Source organism: Oratosquilla oratoria, chromosome 10 (genome assembly GCF_046742065.1).
Source record: "Oratosquilla oratoria isolate Oo_2021 chromosome 10, ASM4674206v1, whole genome shotgun sequence".
In the NCBI taxonomy this organism is placed as follows: Eukaryota; Metazoa; Arthropoda; class Malacostraca; order Stomatopoda; family Squillidae; genus Oratosquilla; species Oratosquilla oratoria.
The window spans coordinates 54493450-54512642 of record NC_134786.1 but is presented as its reverse complement, the minus strand read 5'-3'; the positions used below and the strand labels follow the sequence as shown (position 1 = coordinate 54512642).

At 37.5% G+C, this 19193-nt stretch overlaps 1 protein-coding gene across 6 annotated transcripts; it reads right to left on the bottom strand.

Annotated features, from left to right (window-relative positions):
* Positions 1–245: 245 nt before the first annotated feature.
* On the bottom strand, positions 246–18448 carry LOC143029216 (DNA polymerase epsilon subunit 3-like). Of its 6 annotated transcripts, none has more exons than XM_076191793.1 (3): positions 18387–18448; positions 10293–10568; positions 246–634 (listed from the first exon to the last, which is right to left on the bottom strand). In XM_076191793.1, the coding sequence occupies exons 2-3, from the start codon at positions 10561–10563 to the stop codon at positions 456–458; spliced, it is 450 nt and encodes a 149-aa protein (XP_076047908.1). In that variant the 5' UTR covers positions 10564–10568; positions 18387–18448; the 3' UTR covers positions 246–455. The 6 variants fall into 6 exon arrangements, with proteins under 6 accessions (XP_076047908.1, XP_076047906.1, XP_076047907.1 ...); XM_076191791.1 differs by having other exon boundaries at positions 18191–18433; XM_076191792.1 differs by lacking the exon at positions 18387–18448 and adding an exon at positions 18208–18341.
* Between the last annotated feature and the right edge of the window lie 745 nt (positions 18449–19193).

Here is a 19193-nt window from a genome sequence, read left to right as displayed (position 1 = left end):
TGATTAAAGTGAGGGAGAGTTGTGCAGTGTCATCAGCCTCACTCTCTTGTCCTTAACAATCATAATCCTATGACAAGACTGAGTAAAGACGGCTGGTGATAGGTTGGGATGCAGTGGATGGCCAACAGCATTTTCTGTGGCTTGCTGTGCCCTATTTGCAATCCACAACACTGCTGATTTGCATTTCTGCTAGCTGAACCAATCTAGTTGATTCGTCTATGATGCAGTCTGCTATAGCCAGGCTTCCCATGCTAGGGAGACATCCCCTAGTGACCAACTGTAAGTGACATACTCACAGTAACAGAGGACACTGGTTGGTGGAGTCATCCAATCCCTGTGCAAGTCTAAAGGACTTGCCCAATGCTATATACTATACTAATGAAAGATGAAAAATGACTATAAAATAAGTATGATGATTGATGAAATCTTGTAATATCAATGCACTGTAAACCATCCTATAGTGTTCCATCTAATTCAGTTTCCTTTTCCACTTCTGTAGCAATGGATGGTACTGAATCCTGCTCCATTGGGGTGTTCCCATCTTCAAGATCCTTCTTTTTCTCCTCCTCTGCCTTCTTAGCCTTTGCCTTAGCCTCCTTCTGCTCCTTCTTGCTTTGTTGTGACCTTTTGTGGACTGGAAATACAAGCAAATATCAACTATGTTTGTACAGCTAAACACTGCTTAATTACCCAAACCTTATGGGCCATCACTAAATATAAAAAAAAAAAAAAAAAAAAAAAAGAAAAAAAAGAAAAAAAAAAAAAATAAGAATCTTGCTGTGCCGATTCTGACCCGGGCAATGGTCAGGAGATAGTGATGTCCCTTCACACATTGGGAGCTAAAACAAGAGAAAAGGGGTGGTGGATGGGAGTGGAATGCGTGGAAGTTTTACATGTAAAAGAGCCCACAAGATATGGAAACTTACTCGATCTTTTGATCACTAGCCGCGAAAGCATGGTAACTGATGTAGAAGTCGGTGAATCTGTTGCAAATAGCGATCACAACTTAGTCAGATTCAAACTCCTAAACAATTTTAGAATAGATACTTGTGCTTCTAAAATACCCGATTTCAGTAAAGCTCAGTTCATAGGACTACGTCAGGAGCTTCAGCTTACAGATTGGGAGGCAAAATTAAACGAAAGGCCTGTAGATCAGATGTGGGAAATATTTCAAAATATGCTCACTAAGATGATTCAAACTTACATTCCTTTTAAGGACAGACGTCCCCCAAATCAGGCTCGCCCAAAGTGGCTCGACAAAGAAACTGAAAAAAGTATTGCTAAAAAGAGACAGGCTTATAAGAAATATAAGTGCTCAGGTGCATCTAATGACTATGAAAGTTATGTATCAATACAGAGAGATTTAAAAAAGACAATAAGAAAAAGAAAACGACAATACGAAATGAACATCGCTGATAAATCCAAAGAGAATCCCAAAGAATTCTATAGTTACATTAGAGATAAAAAGGTTGTTAGGAATCACATTGGTCCACTATTATCTGCTGACGGTCAACTTGAATATTCAAATGAAGGAATGTGTAATATCTTAAACAATTATTTTAGCTCGGTATTCGTAAACGAAACACCTCAAAGTGAATTCCAAACTGAAACCTGTGAAAAGTCTGGGGTAAACTTACTCACTACGGTAAATATAACAAAAGAAAAAATTAAAAGGTGTATGGACAAACTCAAAGTTAATAAAACACCAGGGCCTGACGGTTGGCATCCAAGAATCTTAAAGGAAATGAAAAATGAGATTGTTGTTCCATTAGAAATTATTTTCAAGAAATCCATCATATCCGGAGATGTCCCAAGAGAATGGAAGCTAGCTAACGTTACTCCCATATTCAAAAAAGGTGACAAAAAGAAACCAAATAACTATAGGCCTATAAGTTTGACTTCAATCGTAGGAAAAATAATGGAAACTATCATCAGAGATGCTATCGAACATCATTTAGAAAGTAACCGTTTGATAAATGATAGCCAGCATGGTTTCAGACGGAAACGTTCTTGCGTGACTAACTTACTCGAATTCTACAACACAGTTATCTCGAATTATGACAAAAGAAACAATATAGATTTAATATATCTAGACTTTGCAAAAGCTTTTGATACCGTCCCACACGAAAGACTACTTACTAAATTAGCTTTGCATGGAATAAGTGGTAGCCTATTAGGTTGGACTAGTAATTGGTTGAATGGTCGAAAACAGAGAGCTGTTTTAAATGGAAAAACTTCTGGATGGAAAAGTGTTGCAAGTGGAGTTCCTCAGGGTTCCGTTCTTGGGCCACTTCTATTCATAGTATATATAAATGATATAGACCATGGACTAAAATCTACTGTTTCCAAATTTGCTGATGATACAAAACTGTGCGGAGTGGCAAATGATCACTCAAACCAATTAGATATTCAAGAAGATTTAGATAAATTACAGCAATGGTCTGAAAAGTGGCTAATGAAATTTAACACAAGTAAATGCAAGGTAATGCACATAGGTAAAAATAACAGTAAGTACGATTACAAGTTATTTGGAAATTTGTTAACAAAAGTGGATAGTGAAAAAGATCTCGGCGTAATTATCAGTAACGACCTCAAATCATCCAAGCAGTGTATTTCAGCCTCTGAGAAAGCAAATAAGATTCTGGGACTGATTGCGCGATCTTTTGATTTCAAAAGTCCATCACTCATTAACAAGCTATATAAATCGTTAGTTCGTCCACATTTGGAATATGCTGTTTCCGTATGGTCACCGAATCTCATTAAAGACATTGACAGACTGGAAAAAGTACAACGGCGAGCCACAAAACTGATTCCAAATATAAAAAATAAATCATACGAAAATCGACTAAAGCACATGAATCTGTTTTCCCTAAAAAAGTGTAGACTCAGAGGTGACTTGATACAGGTCTTTAAGATTTTAAAGGGAATTGACAACATCAAAAGTGACAAAATTTTCACATTGAATGAGAATCAGACAAGAAACAATGGTCTCAAACTGTCCGGAAATAGATTCAATTTGGAAGTAGGTAGAAACAACTTTGCCAACCGTGTAGTTAATGAATGGAATAAACTTCCTGCACAGGTAGTGCAATGTAGTTCAGTTCGAAGCTTTAAGAATCATTTAGATAAATGCCTAAGTAAGATGCTGTAATGATTATAATTTATGTTATATTATTTGTTTTTGTTTTGTTATAATTTGTCTGTCTGATTTTCATTTATTATTAGTTATATGTCAATTTATTATCATTTACTATTTACCTGTTTGTTTATTATTTTAACTATACCTATGCATTTATTTATGTATTTTATTTGTTATTTACATTATTATAGTTTTTGTTTATTGTTTTATTATTAATATGATTTTCTTTTTTCTTTTTTTGCATCCGACCTAGATATGGATCAAAAGGTCTCCTGTCGGCATGCTCCGCCTTTGTAATCCTTTGTAAAGTGGGTACATGCCTTTCACCTGGCTACCTCCCTTATAAGGGAGAGGCCCTAGTTATACAGATAGAAGATCTTGATAAAGAATTGGGTGAAATGTTCTTATGTACTGTGATTTACTGATGCTTCTATCCTTGTGGATAATCTTGCACAGCTGCTGGTTGTTATGGACTAGCTCACCAGCCCTTCTATTCTTTTGGACAATCTCATGCCACTGTTGTGTCTTATATTTCATGTTGTTTTTAGTCCATGGTATTTATATTATTAATAGTAGTTCCCTATAGGAAGCTGTGTGAAAATATAGGCATTAGTATTTTGGTGCTCAGAATTTTATGTAGTTGATGCTGTTTGAAGGGGGTAGGTAATAGTAGGTATTGTGTGCGTGGCAACCAGTCAAAGTTGAGCCTTTTTTCTACATTTTCACATTTCCACCTATGGCACCTGTACTTTTGGCCTGAGTGGTGTCCAAGTGCAATCCACAGGAGACCTTATGGCCCTTGACCTGTGGGTGAGATGGTGCCCTTAACAGCTTTCCCCCAATCCCATATATTTGCAATACCTTCCACAGTGATTCTCTGTCTCCCCTGTCATTAGCCTTTTTCAAATCCATAAAGGCCCAAAAAAACATCCTTACCTTTTGCCAAAACTTTCTCACATATCTTCCTTACCACTAAAATATGATCCATGCAACCCCTACCTTTCCTAAACCCACTGTTCCTCACCAACTACTCCCCCTGTTCCTTTCCTAATCCTCTCAATTAAAACCCTCCCATATACCTTCCCAATTACACTCAACAGACCGATCCCTCTGAAACTACTATACTCACATTTGTCCCCTTTTCCCTTGCAAAGCAGAATTATACAGGCATTCTACCCTCCCTCAGACATATATTAAACAATCTCACTTGCCAGTCCACTATTACTATACCTCCCTTCTTCAGACACTGCATAACACCCATCTAAACCAGGTGCCTTACCTGCTCTCACCATTTGCAAAACTGTTTGAACCTCATCTCTTCTTATTTCTCCATTTTCCTCTCCCATCACTGTCATTTTCTTAGTGCCTCCCACTACTACCACCAATCCCCCCCTATTTTCCTTCACATTCAACAGCTCTTTAAAATAAAATACTCTAATTGCCATAGTCAGAAAGCCAAAATGCCACCCAAAGCCTCAAATGTGACTGGGCCTCCCCACACTTACCTTTGGGTCCAGATTCCTCACATGTACCTCACAGTGCCTTATACATGGCTATCTCCCTCTGGGGCAAATTTGGGCCAAATTGACTGGCCCATTTTGGTCAAACCCCTTCCCCATTCTTTTTTAGGGTCATTTTGACCATTTGCTCCAATTTGGCCCTGATCTCACCCACTGGTCCAAGGTCACGAGGCCTCCCACAGATTTCACTTGGACACCCCTCAAGCCTAAGGTGCAGTTACTACTGGTGGAAAAGCACAAAATCCACCCAGAGCCTCAAATTTGGCTGGAGATTTTAACAGCCACCATAATGACTGGGACTATAATATTAACAACACAGCTGGAGAAGCCGTCAGCAATTGGGCCAACCAAAATAACCTACTTCTCTTATATAACCAAAGAGAAAAAGGAACTTTCTTCTCAGCAAGATAGCAATGAGAGTACACACCTGATGGTTTTGTAACAAAAAATGAAAACCAGAACTCCCTCCCAGCACAAAGAGAGGTCCTGAACAACTTTCCAAACAACCAGCACCTGTCCTTATCACAACCAAAACAAGAATTCCAATAAGCTCACTGCCAAAAGCAAGGTGGAATTTCCAAAAAGCCAACTGGGAACAATACAAGAATAATATTGAAAACACTCATAGCAGAATATCAGCAACATAAGACATAAAAAAATTCACCACTCCTGAAAAGTGCCAAGAAACATATCCCAATGGGACACTGAGTACAATACATAACATGCTGGTCAGCAAGGAGTATCTGTTGCAGCAATACAAGAATACAAACTATTCAGACATAGCAAACATAGTCTCCAAGAAGGCAGGCACAGAAGATGGATCAAAACAACAGAAAGTCTAGACCTCGGCCAATCTAGCAGACATGCCTGGCAACTGCTCAAAAAACTAGACCCAGACACAATAGAGGCCATTAGTGTAGCTGCTCCTATCAATACAATGTTACCAGATAGATCAAGCAGGTAAGTATTCATATACCAAATCATGAATTTGAAAGAGCCACAAGACTTAGTATCAGCATCTGCATAATGCCTATCCAATGAAGGAAGGCAATACAGCAGCACCAATAACAAAACAAGAATTAGGAACTGCAACAATAATAATAATAATAATAAAAAAAGGCAAGGCTGTAGGAAATAATGGAGTAAACCCAGAAATCTATTATCACACACTTTGGCCACAAAGGCTTAACCTGGCTTGCCAACACCATATCAAGACATCATAGACAAATGCAACTATCCCAGATCCTGGAAATATGCCTAAGTCATAACAATATTACAACCAGGGAAGCCTGGAGCCAACCCAGCTAGCTACTGACCCACATCACTGCTATGCTGCTTTTTCAAACTACTGGAGCAAATCATGTTTACACAATTGTCACCCTTGCTTAAACCTCACATAACCCTTGAATAAGCTGGTTTTATATAAGAAAGAAATACATCAGAGCAGGTACTGGCACACACTAAATTATAGGGTATCACTAACCAGAAGTATGGTAGGGTAGGGATTACTAGGCTGGATAGAGAGAGAAACTAGGAGGTGAGGAGAAGAGCGGGGGTGGAAAGGGTGTTCGGAGATAGGGTTGATGAAAGAGCATTGGGATGGTTTGGACACATGGAAAGAATGAGTGAAGAAAGATTCGTAAAAGAGGTACAGTGGGCAGAGGTAGAAGGAGTGAACATGAGGGGGCAACCAAGGATGAGAGGGATGTCTGGGGTAAAAGAGGCATTGGGAAAGAGAGGAATGTCTGTTGAGGAAGGGGTGAGTGGAGAATGATTCTGTATGGATGATGTCGAGATGCATGGAAGGGAGTGGGTGGGTGAGGGAATAAGTATGAATGATATTTTTGACACAGCCCAAAGGGATTCCTCCCCATCTTCTCATTCTCTGCATGAGGGGACAGAGAGGGGGGTCACTGATTAAACGAAGCAGCCTCGCTGTGGATGTGCTGTCTCTTGCTACATTGCCTCTGACCCAAGACAGTGGGCAAGATGCAGGGATGACCCATCATCCAGGAGGAGCCAAGACAAGAGGAAGGGAGGGGGGTGAATGGGAGTGGAATGGGTGAGGGTGGATTCTGTGCCTTTGTTTTTTGGCTACCTCACTTGTATGGGGGAAGAAGCTGTTGATATATGCATCAATAACCAGCACAATAGTGAAATCATGTGAAAGGATTGTGAAAGAGTGATGAACCAAACATCTTGAAAAGATGAACATTCTGAGAGTCAGTTTGGCTTCAGATTTAGAAGGTCATGTGTTTTAAACCTTTAAGCTTTTACTCAAGTGATTGATGTGCTGCAAAAGAGGGGTGGGTGGACTGCATGTACCCGGGTCTAGAGACGGCATTTGATAAAGTACCTCACAGTTGACTTATGTGGTAATTAGAGCATATTGGAGGACTGAAAGGAAAACTACAAGAATGGATTAAAGACTTTTTGAAGGAAAGATATACGAGGACAGTGGTAAAGGACAAGATGTCAAGCTGGAGAGAAGTAACAAGCAGAGACCCACAAGGTTCAAAACTTGCGCCAATAATGTTTCTTGTCTGTGTTAATGACATGGAAGTAACGAGCTACACCAACACGTTTGCAGATGATGCAAAAATCACAAGAGTGAAAATTAGGACAGTAGAATATTGCAAAAAGATCTAGATACTATTTTTGCATGGAACCAAGAATGGAAAATGAAATTCAATACCAAAAAATCCGAAGTACTGGAAATGGGCAATAGTAGCAAAAGGCTATCCTTAAACTATTCCGACCTAGATATGGATCAAAAGGTCTCCTGTCGGTATGCTCCGCCTTTGTAATCCTTTGTGTTGATAAAAAAACAACCTGTCACCTGACAGAAAATTCAGCAAGATTGTGGGACTACTGCAGAAGATTAAAGTGGTATTCCATTATATGGATGAAGAGATGATGAAAAAACTCATTCATACTGATACATCCAAGACTGGAATATGTGTCAGTAGTATGGTCCCCACACAGTGAAGGATATAAGCAAGATTAAGAGAATACAAAGGGCAGCAACCAAACTAGTCCCCAGTCTAGCAGATACACCATATGAGGAAAGACTAAAAATATTGGGTCTATAAACTTTGAAAGGTCAAAGAGAAAGGACTGACATAATTATAGTGTTCAGGTCACTAAAGGGGATTGATTGCATTGATAGAAGAGATCTCCTGATTAAAGATAGGAGGGCTTTAAGAGGTCATGGAAGTAAATTAAGAAAGACCAACAGTCAAAAGGATGTGAAGAAATAGTTTTCCATATAGATGTTCAGATAAGTGGAATAGCTTGGGTAATATAGCCCAAGCTCAAACAATGCATGAGTTCAAATCTAAATATGATAACTGGAAATCAAAGACATAGATTAAGTTGGAACCATATATGAACAAGTCTAGGTATGTTATAAAATTAGAGAATAGGAGACACCTAACAAGCATTACTCCTTTCCTGTAAACTACAATTAGGTAAATACTTCTTACAATGATTCAGGCTATGAATGAAAAATTATCACAGCAGCCTATGACACCATCTGGCACAAGGGGCTAATGCTGAAACTAGCCAAACTCATCAATTGCAAGAAAAACCCCAAACTGCTTAACCCGTACATCAGCAGGCAAATGTTGTGTATACCCCCCCCCCCTTTTTTTTTGCCTAAATACACTCCAAATGATGTCGAGAGAAACTGGGTCGATTTTGTCAAGACATGAGTGCAAAAGCTTGGTAGAAAATCCATAGACTTTCTTTCATTCCTCACACGGGTTGAACAAGAACGTCCATCATATTTTTCTGGGGAAGCTTCGTTAAAATTTCAGAGTGAAGGAATTTGACATTTATGATATTTCAAGTCAATGTACAGTCACTCATATTAGTCTGACACTAACGGAAAACTGTAAGAGGCTGGTAGTTGTACGAATGGTAATCAGGTTAGGAATACATGCTGAGTCAACAAGTCAAGATTCGACGCCTACTGTTGTTATAAACAAAGATTGGAAGGCGTCGTTCTGTCTATGTAAACACACCGACGGAGGTGGTCTGCAGCTAACACAGTTTAGATTACATCAGCGATTATAAAGCAGTCACCTCCGTCGGTGTGTTTACATAGACAGAACGACGCCTTCCAATCTTTGTTTATAACAACAGTAGGCGTCGAATCTTGACTTGTTGACTCAGCATGTATTCCTAACCTGATTACCATTCGTACAACTACCGGCCTCTTACAGGGCTCGGCAGCTACCGTTGGTCGTCCCAACCAATTTCTTATTTCCCTCTTACAAAAACATGTTTATAAAAATATTTTTTGTGGATTTTTGTCAAATATTTATCACTTATGTGATAAATTGATTTTTCAGTATCTTTTTTTTCTTATAATTTCATGGAGGATAGGTGATTGTGATGTTTCTTATTGTTTTGGTAAATGTTTTAATAAGCATCCATCACACCATTATTGCCCGGCCACATTTTGTATTATGCATTTATTACAAAAATTGCCAGTGCAAAATTGCCAGTTCTATACGTATGAACATGTACTAAATAGTACCTGCCTAATGGTTGAAGTACAACTTCACCTCCTCATACTTCATTTCGTACACCAGAATCACCTAAATTACATCCTAAAGGCCTGTTTTATACCCCAAGTTACCCCTGAAAAATTGCGGCCAGGGTTGCCAGTTTTGTCAATAAAAAATTTTGGGTACCTTTTATAGCCAATGGATAGGGCTACTTGGTCACTACCACAGATTTGACCCTTAACATAATACCTATTTTTGGCAAATCTTTTTAATTGAGGCATACAACATATGCCGCTGATGCTCAATCCATAAAACAATGGCAGCATATGATGTATGCCACTGACATTGTACAGACCTTTCATGTATGCCTGGGGAAAAACATTAACAAGAACAGGAAAATTAAAAATAGGGTCCCTTTTGGTTTGGTCCTGGCACCAACCTTATTCATTGTTTATGTTAGTGAAATGCCTACAACAAGATCCCTTCAGTTTGGATGTGCAGACAATTTAGCTATTTCTTACCAATTCAGTTGTGTGAATGAACTGGAGCCTATTTAGTAGACACCCACATCAAGACCTTGTTCAATAAATCTATATATCTATCTATATCCCAAGGGCTTTTTCCACTTACAAGGGAGGTAGCTGAGTCAATAATAATACCAAGACAGAGTAGGTTTGGCCATAGAAACAAACTGTCCCATATGCAATCATCAAACACATCCCACACTGTCCCACTTTAGTCATACCAGACAACAGAACAAAATCTCTTCCTAGAGTGACAGGGACAACACCTTCATCCATGATGTGCTGTTGAAATTTTTTTTTTGGATGGGTGGAAGATGGGTATAGGGTGGATGTACACTTCAACTTGTTTATCATACTTATAATGGGAACAAAAGACTTTTGGTATATTCACTTATGTATATTTCTAACACTTGTTCCCAGATTATTAATTGTGTCAACCCTGTATATAACAATGAGACAAGGACAAACAAGGTCAGAACAAGTAAAGCTTTCTATTATGACTGCTTAAAATGGGACAATTCTCAGGCAACATAATAACATGAATATAATCAATCATTTTCATAACAGTATTAATGAAATAATTTTCTCAACTTACCTTCTAGACTTTCCTGTAAAGGTTCTATAAATCTTTCAAATTCCATTTCCTTCATGGCTGTAAGCACATCCTGCCCACTCACGGTCTTCTTCTTATTCTTTTGTGCTAAGTTGTTTGCAGTGGATGTAGCATAAAGAACGAATACTGAGGCAGACTTGGCAATGGCACTACGAGCTTCTTTTGAGACCGAAACTCCCTCTGGCAAGGAATCCTTAATAATTCTTGCAATGACAGCATTAGGAAGTGTTAGGTCTTCTGTGCGTTCAGCCATTGTATCTGAGTAATAAATTAATTCCTTTCATTAACTTCATGCTTTGAAACGTAAAAAAACATAGCTCTAAAAATAAAGGCACATTGATTACACAAGATTATAATTCAAAGTTTCAGTTTAATATATACACACCTATGCAGTATGTTATACTGTTTCATAAAATACCATTTAGGATGTTCCCTAGCTGAGTAATTTAATGCCACTTCTCGTGCATGGAGATGGATCAAGTCTGCCTAGCAGAACAAGTTCATAGGAAGGACATACTACATACATACCCTGCTTCAAAAAGCCCTCTGTAAGGTGGTACTATCTTAGCCCTATCTGAGAGGGGGAGTTTATGACATTAAACTGAATCAAATCAAAATATAAATCATGAAGTCCCAAACTTTAATTTTCTTGGTCTCCCAGTCTAGTGACTGCCATATGCTCAACAACTTATACTGGACAAATTTCCTGATGGGCAGTACTTCCCTAAACAATCTTCTATCATTGAAAAAAGAGAGAGAGGAGAGAGAGAGAATGAGAGTGTGTCTGTGAATGCATACCATCCAATTTGGCTAGAGAGAGAGAGAGAGAGAGAGAGAGAGAATGAGTGTGTGTCTGTGAATGCATACCATCCAATTTGGCTTGAGAGAGAGAGAGAGAGAGAGAGAGAGAGTGTCTGTGAATGCATACCATCCAATTTGGCTTGACCCACAAATAGCAGATCAAAGAGGACACAACATTCTTGAACAACTTCCCGCCCTAGACATAACTGCAGCAACAGCTCCACTAGATAACCTCTCCAACCCAATCAACAACCAACATCCCCTGACATAACAACATGGGAAACCATTCACCTCCAAAATACATGGGAAATCATTAAAGATCAACCGTCTGGTCACTTCCCAATATACATTACCAAAGAAATGGAAAAGAAATTACAATCCACAATGAACTTTTATAAACTACCAAAAAGCAAACTGGTAAAAATATTCTGAATTTAAAGTAAATACAGACTGACCTTTCATTAACGGACTAAAAGGGGGGTAACGGTGTCCGTTGATGTGAATAATCCGTTGATTTGGAGTGGTTTTTGGGTGGCATAGTGATTGCACAGCACTAAACAACGGCACCAAAAACACCGCAAACACAGCTAATTAACATCCGTTAATGAGAGGTCAATCTGTACTTGAATAATTAGAAAAGTACACCAATATACTTCTCTGGGTAAAACAGTAAATAAAATTACAACTACCATCCAGAAGGCAAGTAAAAACACACATCTAGAGGCTACAGAAAGAATTCAAGATTGTTTAACCACTTCAGTATGAGTCAAATTCTCGCACAAAGCACTGGCTGCAATATGTACGATGCATCACACTACTTGCATTATAAAATATAAAGTCACTGCTGAATTACTCTTTTACTCCGAGTAATAATAAATACAGAAAATGAGATCAAACCAGTTCACAGAATCCAGGGGTAACTCATGTACAACTAAAAAAAACATAATTAAGATGCTGATGCCGGCATCCATGTGCCCCATGACACCTATGTAAGCGTCATCATACCAAAGTGGTTAAAGTTAAGAAAAGAATAAATAAATCAACAAAATAAATGAAAAATAATAAACTAAACTCATGGAATAAGTTAAAAAAGGAAAAAGAACAACTAAAGCTATTAAATAGAAACATCACAAATCAAATTAATAACAGAAAAAACAACAAAAGAGATGGAAAGACTGACAATGGCTAAATGCGAAGAGCAGTAAGAATAATCAAAAACTTAAAACTAAATCATCCCCAACACCCATGAAGCAGTTGGTGCAATTCATGGCACAGTACCATCATCAAAACAGCAATGTGCTATCATCAACAAGCATCCAAAACTAGATTCAAGCCAAATACCATAAAACAGCAAAATAATCATTCAAAGAAATGCATAAAATCAAACCTGACACTAAAGCCACCCCTCCCCCTTTCACCAGTAAAGCAATAAAGAAACAAAAATCTCCAAAGCTGAATTCCCAGACAAGATCTCAAACATCCACTTCAAACACACTGACCAGTCAAGAGCCTAATGGTTACACAACATCCCAAATATCTGGAAAAGAGCTCACATAAATCTTGATACCAAACCTGAAAACCCAGCATCAGACTAATATCACCACTATCCACAATATCCTAGCTGATGGCAAAGATTAAAAAAAATATATATATATCTATATATATATTCTATAGATACAAACAAGACTTTCAACAAGGTCCCCACATAAAGACATACATTCATAACAACAATAAATGGTTAACCAACTTTATAGCAGGATGACAATACAAGGTAAGCCAAAACAACCAAATCTCAAATACAAAAAACCTATCCAATGGAATCCCTCACAGTACAATACTTTTACTGTTCAACCTCTTCGTGAATGATCTCCAAGCTCCAGAAGCAGGGTGAAATTATTGCATCCTGAGGGACTCTAATGTATCCCTTTTTGTTCCTGAGATTTGTTTGTTTTGGGTTACTCTACACTGTTTGGCTGATATTAAGTTGATAGATATCTTCAACCCATTCCAGAGACATTGTCAGCCACCTCCTGATAGAGATGAGCTGGTTGACAGGTCTTGAAAATGGGCAGTTTTACTGTCCATCTTACAGGACCTCCACATGCAAGTACCCATAAAACAATAGAGCCCTTTTCATAGCTTATTAAAGCTGCCACCAGGCTAACTTTTTCAGTCAATAGGGTGTTTGACAAGAATAATACTTCATTTAATGGACTACTTCATTTTACCTATGGACAGAGGGTTTCATTTCTCAACTAGAATTTCCCAACAAAATTAGGAACAACTGGGTTATCCTAAAGAAACTGTAACCTACTAACCTAATCTACTTTAACTTAGCTTGACCTACCATAATTCCACCTACATAAACCTAACCTACCTAAACTTTGCCTATCCAAACCTAACTTGACCTAATGTAATGTAACGTAACAAAACAATGTCACCAAGCCCAATTTCACCTCACCTCACTTTTCCTAATCTCACCAAAACCAAGCTAACTAGAATAAAAGAATATCAAATATAAAGAAAATATATACTTAAAAATGAAGCCAAAATAGGTGAGAATTAGTTCAAACAAAACATAATAATAAAAACGAACAAATACATAAAAATATTATATATTTCTTAAATATCCAGCAATGATATGTACAAGGGGAGATGATGGCAGCAAATTGGAAGTACTGTATTAAGGAAGAGACTGAGGAAGTGGATAGCTTTAGATACTTGGGGGCAAATGTGGCAGAAAAGGAAGGAGTGGAGGTAGAATGTAGATTGAAAGAAGTAAATGTCTTGGGGGATTAAAAAGTGTATTGAGAAATAGACATCTCAAATCTCACTATCAGAATTGTTGCTAGTGTATCACTTTTGGCAACTTTTTGTTATCAATTTCCACCAAGAAAAACTTGTATTAAAACTTATACAATTAACCCCTTCCATATGGTGATGCCTACGTAGGCGGCATGAGGAGCAAGTGGGTACGCGATGATGCCGAATTTGTCATCTTGATTATATCTATTGTAGTCGTACCTGCGTGACCTCCATACTCTGTAAACTGGCTTCATCATATTTTCTATGGTTATCAAAATTCACTTGTGAAAGAGAACGAGTGATTGAGCAGTGACTTTATTTTTCATAATGCGAGTATTATGATGCAACATCGCACGTCTGGCAGCTAATGCTGCCAGACGTGCGATGTGGCCTGTATTGAATGGTTAATATTTAATTTTTGGTAAAAAAAATTTAAGTGTACACCTAAGCGATATATCAATAGAAAACTAATTATTAATTTTGAAAATTATAGTATATCAATGTATGAAGCAATTTTCTTGGCAGAAATTAACAAGGTTGCTAAAACAGATTTATTAACGAACAAAGTCACAGCGGTTGAATGATACTTCACGTATAAATTCATCTAACCTAACATATATTTAGTAACTTGGTACCCCAAATTCTAAAGATAATCCAGGTTGTTGTCGTCGTCATGGATCTTGACGGCCTGATTATTCTTGTACCTTGGCCAATTAACACACGATGGCAGAACCCAGTGTTCTCTAAAAAAGTTCAAGGAAGACCTATTGTCTTTGTAACTGTGCTTATTAATGTCATCTGGAGTTGGAGAACACCTGGTCCACAACATGAAAGCCATCATCTAAATGACAGTGACTGGACTAGACAAATGACAACATGGTGTCTGGACTGTATCCTAGTGGCTTCGTTAAATCTGCTTATGGCAAGATTTTTTGTGCCAAAAAAATTGCATAATGCATTCATGTACAGGGTCTAACAGATAAATCCGTACAACTTCTTATCACATGTTTTAAGATTAATATCTCGGGTTATAATAAACAGAGTTATGAAATTTTCAGTATATTTAGAAAAGGCAATAAGAACAATGATTTCATTCAATGTAACCACCTTCAGCTGTTATGACGCTTTCAACGCGTTTACGAAACTTGGATACAGCGTTGATGATCTCAGACTTTGATAATGAACCCACAGCCTTCTTGATGTCTGTCTTCAGGGTTGTTATACTTCTGTGTGGCTTGTCACATGCCTTGGCCTCAATTCGCACCCAAAAATAATAATCTAAAGGGTTTAGGTCTGGCGAATTTGAGGGCCACAACTCTTTGTTCCAGAACTGCACATTTGACCCTTCGAGAAGGTTGGTGGTCCTCTTCGCTGTGTGGGCTGGAGCCGAGTCTTGTTGGAAGACAAACTGGTTGCCACTAGCCTTATCTTTCATCCAGGGTATTATTTTCTATTCTAGAACTTTGCAATAGACAACGGCATTGACTTTCTCCTTGTTGTTGAAGAAGTGAGTGAAGACGTCCCCCTCAGTTGACACCACACAGAGCACCATGACACTTGCTGGTTTCTTCGTCGTTGTCTTGTGTTGAACCTCTGAGGATGAGGAGGCTATCCAGCGATCATTCCGCTTATTGAAAGTCGCATCAACCGTGAAAATCTTCTCGTCGGAAAAAAACTTGATGACTGAGCCATTCGACTTCATCCAGTTCAACAGCTTTTGGCACCTGGTCAAGCGGATTTCTTTCATTTTTCGTGTCAAAAGATGTCTTTTTCCTTGTGAGAATGAGGTTAATCCCAATTTCTTTAATGCTCTGTGAATTGTCATTGTGCTGACACCTCTCTTCTTTGCCAATGTCGATAATGGTAAGGCTGGATTTGCATTGACACTTCTCTTGAGACCAGCTAAAAAGCGAGGTGTTAGAATTCTGCCCCTTCTGGGCTTGTGAGCAGCTCGTTGGTCTTCGCCGCTCTCATCAAAACGTTTACAAACATCATAAACAGTTTGTCTGGAGTATTTTAGCATCCTTATTATGGCGCTAGGAGTGTGACCCGCACGACGAAGTTCGCATATGGCTGAACGTTTGGCTTGTTCCATTGCTCAATGTTTATTGCACCGGTGCTAGTATACAGCTGGCTAAATTATTAGACAAATGGAAGTATCTGGAAACAATCAGAATTGCCATATGTCACTTTTTAAGTGCTTAAAACCTCTTCAAAGTTTGTACGGATTCATCTGTTAGACCCTGTATTATAATTTACAAAATTAATATTAAATTTTCTAATGCTATGTCTCATAGGTGTTCACAACTAAAATAATAATTTTTCTATTGCTATATTACTTAGGTGTGTACTTCTAAAGATTTACCAAAACATACATCACACTGATATATTCTAATTTACCAAATTATTTAATTTTGTACTAATACATCATGTACATGTGCACTTGTACATAGGTCAAACACCACCAGAGGTGCCACCGTCGATGACAAGCACAATAGCGCGTCATTTTATGCGCACGCCATGCAAACAGCCAAATTTACATATCGTCGGAAATTTCATTCATACAAATGTTATGCGAGTGTATTTACTACGATCGTAGTAAATTTCAAACAATTACATCATCAGTTACATGTCGGTACATAAAAACAAAACAAACATGGCGGCTTGCATTCAGCAGTAAATCGAAAATTGGTTTATATTTCAGCGTAAAAAAGGAGCTAAATAAACTCAAGAGTTTTGGCAACTAACCAAAATAAACGAAAACTACTAGTCTCGCGAATTATTCTAATACCAAAATAAAGGCAGCGTGTTATGGTAGAGCTGAGAAATCGGTGGTTTTAATTAGTTTTTTCTATCGGGTCGGATTATCGGATAACATCAACATCCACCCCGCCATCTTATCTATCACTGGTGGTATGGATCAAACTTCACTCTATTAAGTTTCTCACTATTATGTTATTAGTGTAATAGACTTATAGTTGAATTATTTTAACTATTTTCTTTAAAATGTGTGATTTTCATGTAATTTCATCAAAGAGAAGTTACATTTTTATCCTCCGTAATATTACGGACCATAGCTACGATTCTTCCTGCCCGCTATCTATGATCACTGGTGGTATGGATCGAACTACAAAGTTTGTTACTATTGTGTTATTAGTGTAATAGCTTGCATATAGTTGAATTAGTCAAACTATTTTCTTTAAAATGTGTGATTTTCATGTAATTTTACGGTATTCGTAGCTGTGGTGGGTAATTTTGCAGAGGATAAAACGTAATTCTATGATCAAATTATATGGAAATCACACATCTTAAAGAAAATAAGTCAAATAATACAACCATATGCTAAATTCTTATATAAAATTGTGCCTGTCAGTATAAACCACCATTGTTTACGTTTGATCAGCGATTAGTCAGACCGCACGTTTCGGCCCGATTTCCTGGGACAAAATAGGCCCGATTTAATTCCCTTCAAAATGCAATATCTCGAGAACTAGGACAGCTAGATGGATAATTCAAATTGCATTATACTCATAGCGACTTTTTGCATCCCATGAGAACTACTTCAGCTCAAATATCAGGAATTCCATTTTCATGTTGACCTAGATAGCACTTGCCACTTCCTTAATAGTGCCCTTTTTTATATTTGAAAGATATATCTTTTCTATGGAATTGTTACATTACATTTGGTCAGTTATATTAGATTAAGAGCTACTGAACAATGTCAATTTCATTTTAAATATCAGTTAATGCGATTCCAGTGTTTAACCATTGAAAATCTATTGTTAATGGGGAATAGGTGTTGTGTGGGGGAAGATCTGTAATAAGGGGTACCACAGTTCCGGTAGATCCACGACAGATTGTCCATCTATTCCGTCAAACGGCGCCGTGAAATTTCCTACGCAGTGGGCAAAATTAAAAATACTAAAAATTTGATAGCTTTAATTTTAAAGCTTAGACTTGGTAGTTTCCCACGTCCTTCAAAAACTGGCTGACGGTTTATCTTTGTTAAACATTGTCCAAATTCTGAATCTAAGCAAGAAGTACAATGGAATTGTGTGGCCTGATAAGTACTACTTATTTAGAATGTACTTGTGATTTCTTTTTGGTTTGCAAGTGCAACTACCTTAACCTTGCATGTTCTCGATACAATCTTACCATTTAGTATTTACTCTCGCTTATGAGAGACATTTTGCATGATGCGTATAACTTGGAATATCGTAATTTAGACAAAATTATGTACATATTACAATATACCTTCACCAGACGTTACTTACAGTAAAGTAATAATTACCGTTTTTAACTTTGCACCGCCGTGTCCTGAGTACCAAATAAAATGTAAACAAACACTTTTCCCGCTATTTTTCGGTAATTACATACCTTTGCTATAATCATCATTCTAATTAGATAATTGACTAGGTCCTGTTTTATGCCTACTAAAACAATATTAGAATACTATAGGTTTTAGTATACCTGGTGAAATTTACTAAATAGGAAAATGACTTTTCTTAGAAATTTTTTGTCGTTTCTGAGATCGGGGGTTTGAAGAGAGACACGAACATATTTTTTGTTCCATCAAAACTGAAGTCATACAAACTCTTGTCTATAACTATTCTTTGCATTTCATTCAATTCAATAAGTTTATTGTTGATATACAACAAAGGAGAGAGTTGGGTCTTACCAACTAACCCCTATACATTTTATATTAAATATGTATATTTATATATATTACAGTTTTGTCAAAATAAATGTTTACATAAATTAAATTGCAACATCACAGTGCTGTATTTACCATCTGAAAGCAAACATTGGAAGTTTTTAATAATTTTAGTTAAAGATATCATTATCTATGAACTAGCACATGAGGTCAATGAGGTGCCACTGTCCCTGTGGTCTAAATTAATCGATTATTGCGCAATACTGTACATAATATTGTAGTGAATGTCCTCCCAGCCTTGCACATAAGGTACAGGGCTCAGGTTCAGCTTCCCTGTACACCTCCCAGTAATATTTATATCCCAGTCTGAGTCTCATAGTGACTAAATCCATTTGGGAACTATGTCAGAGGAAGAGTTACAAACACCCCTTACAAAACATCCCACATCCTGTCTTGGTACCCTCACTATTCTTTGCATATATTTTATATCTAAATTAGTGTTTCAAAGTATTTCAGTTCTCTTACTCTAGTTAGAAAAATTGCAAACACCACTTTAGGAGTTTAGGTGGTCGTACTTGTAGTAATTATAATAATGAATAAATAGATAAATTTATTTGGCAAAG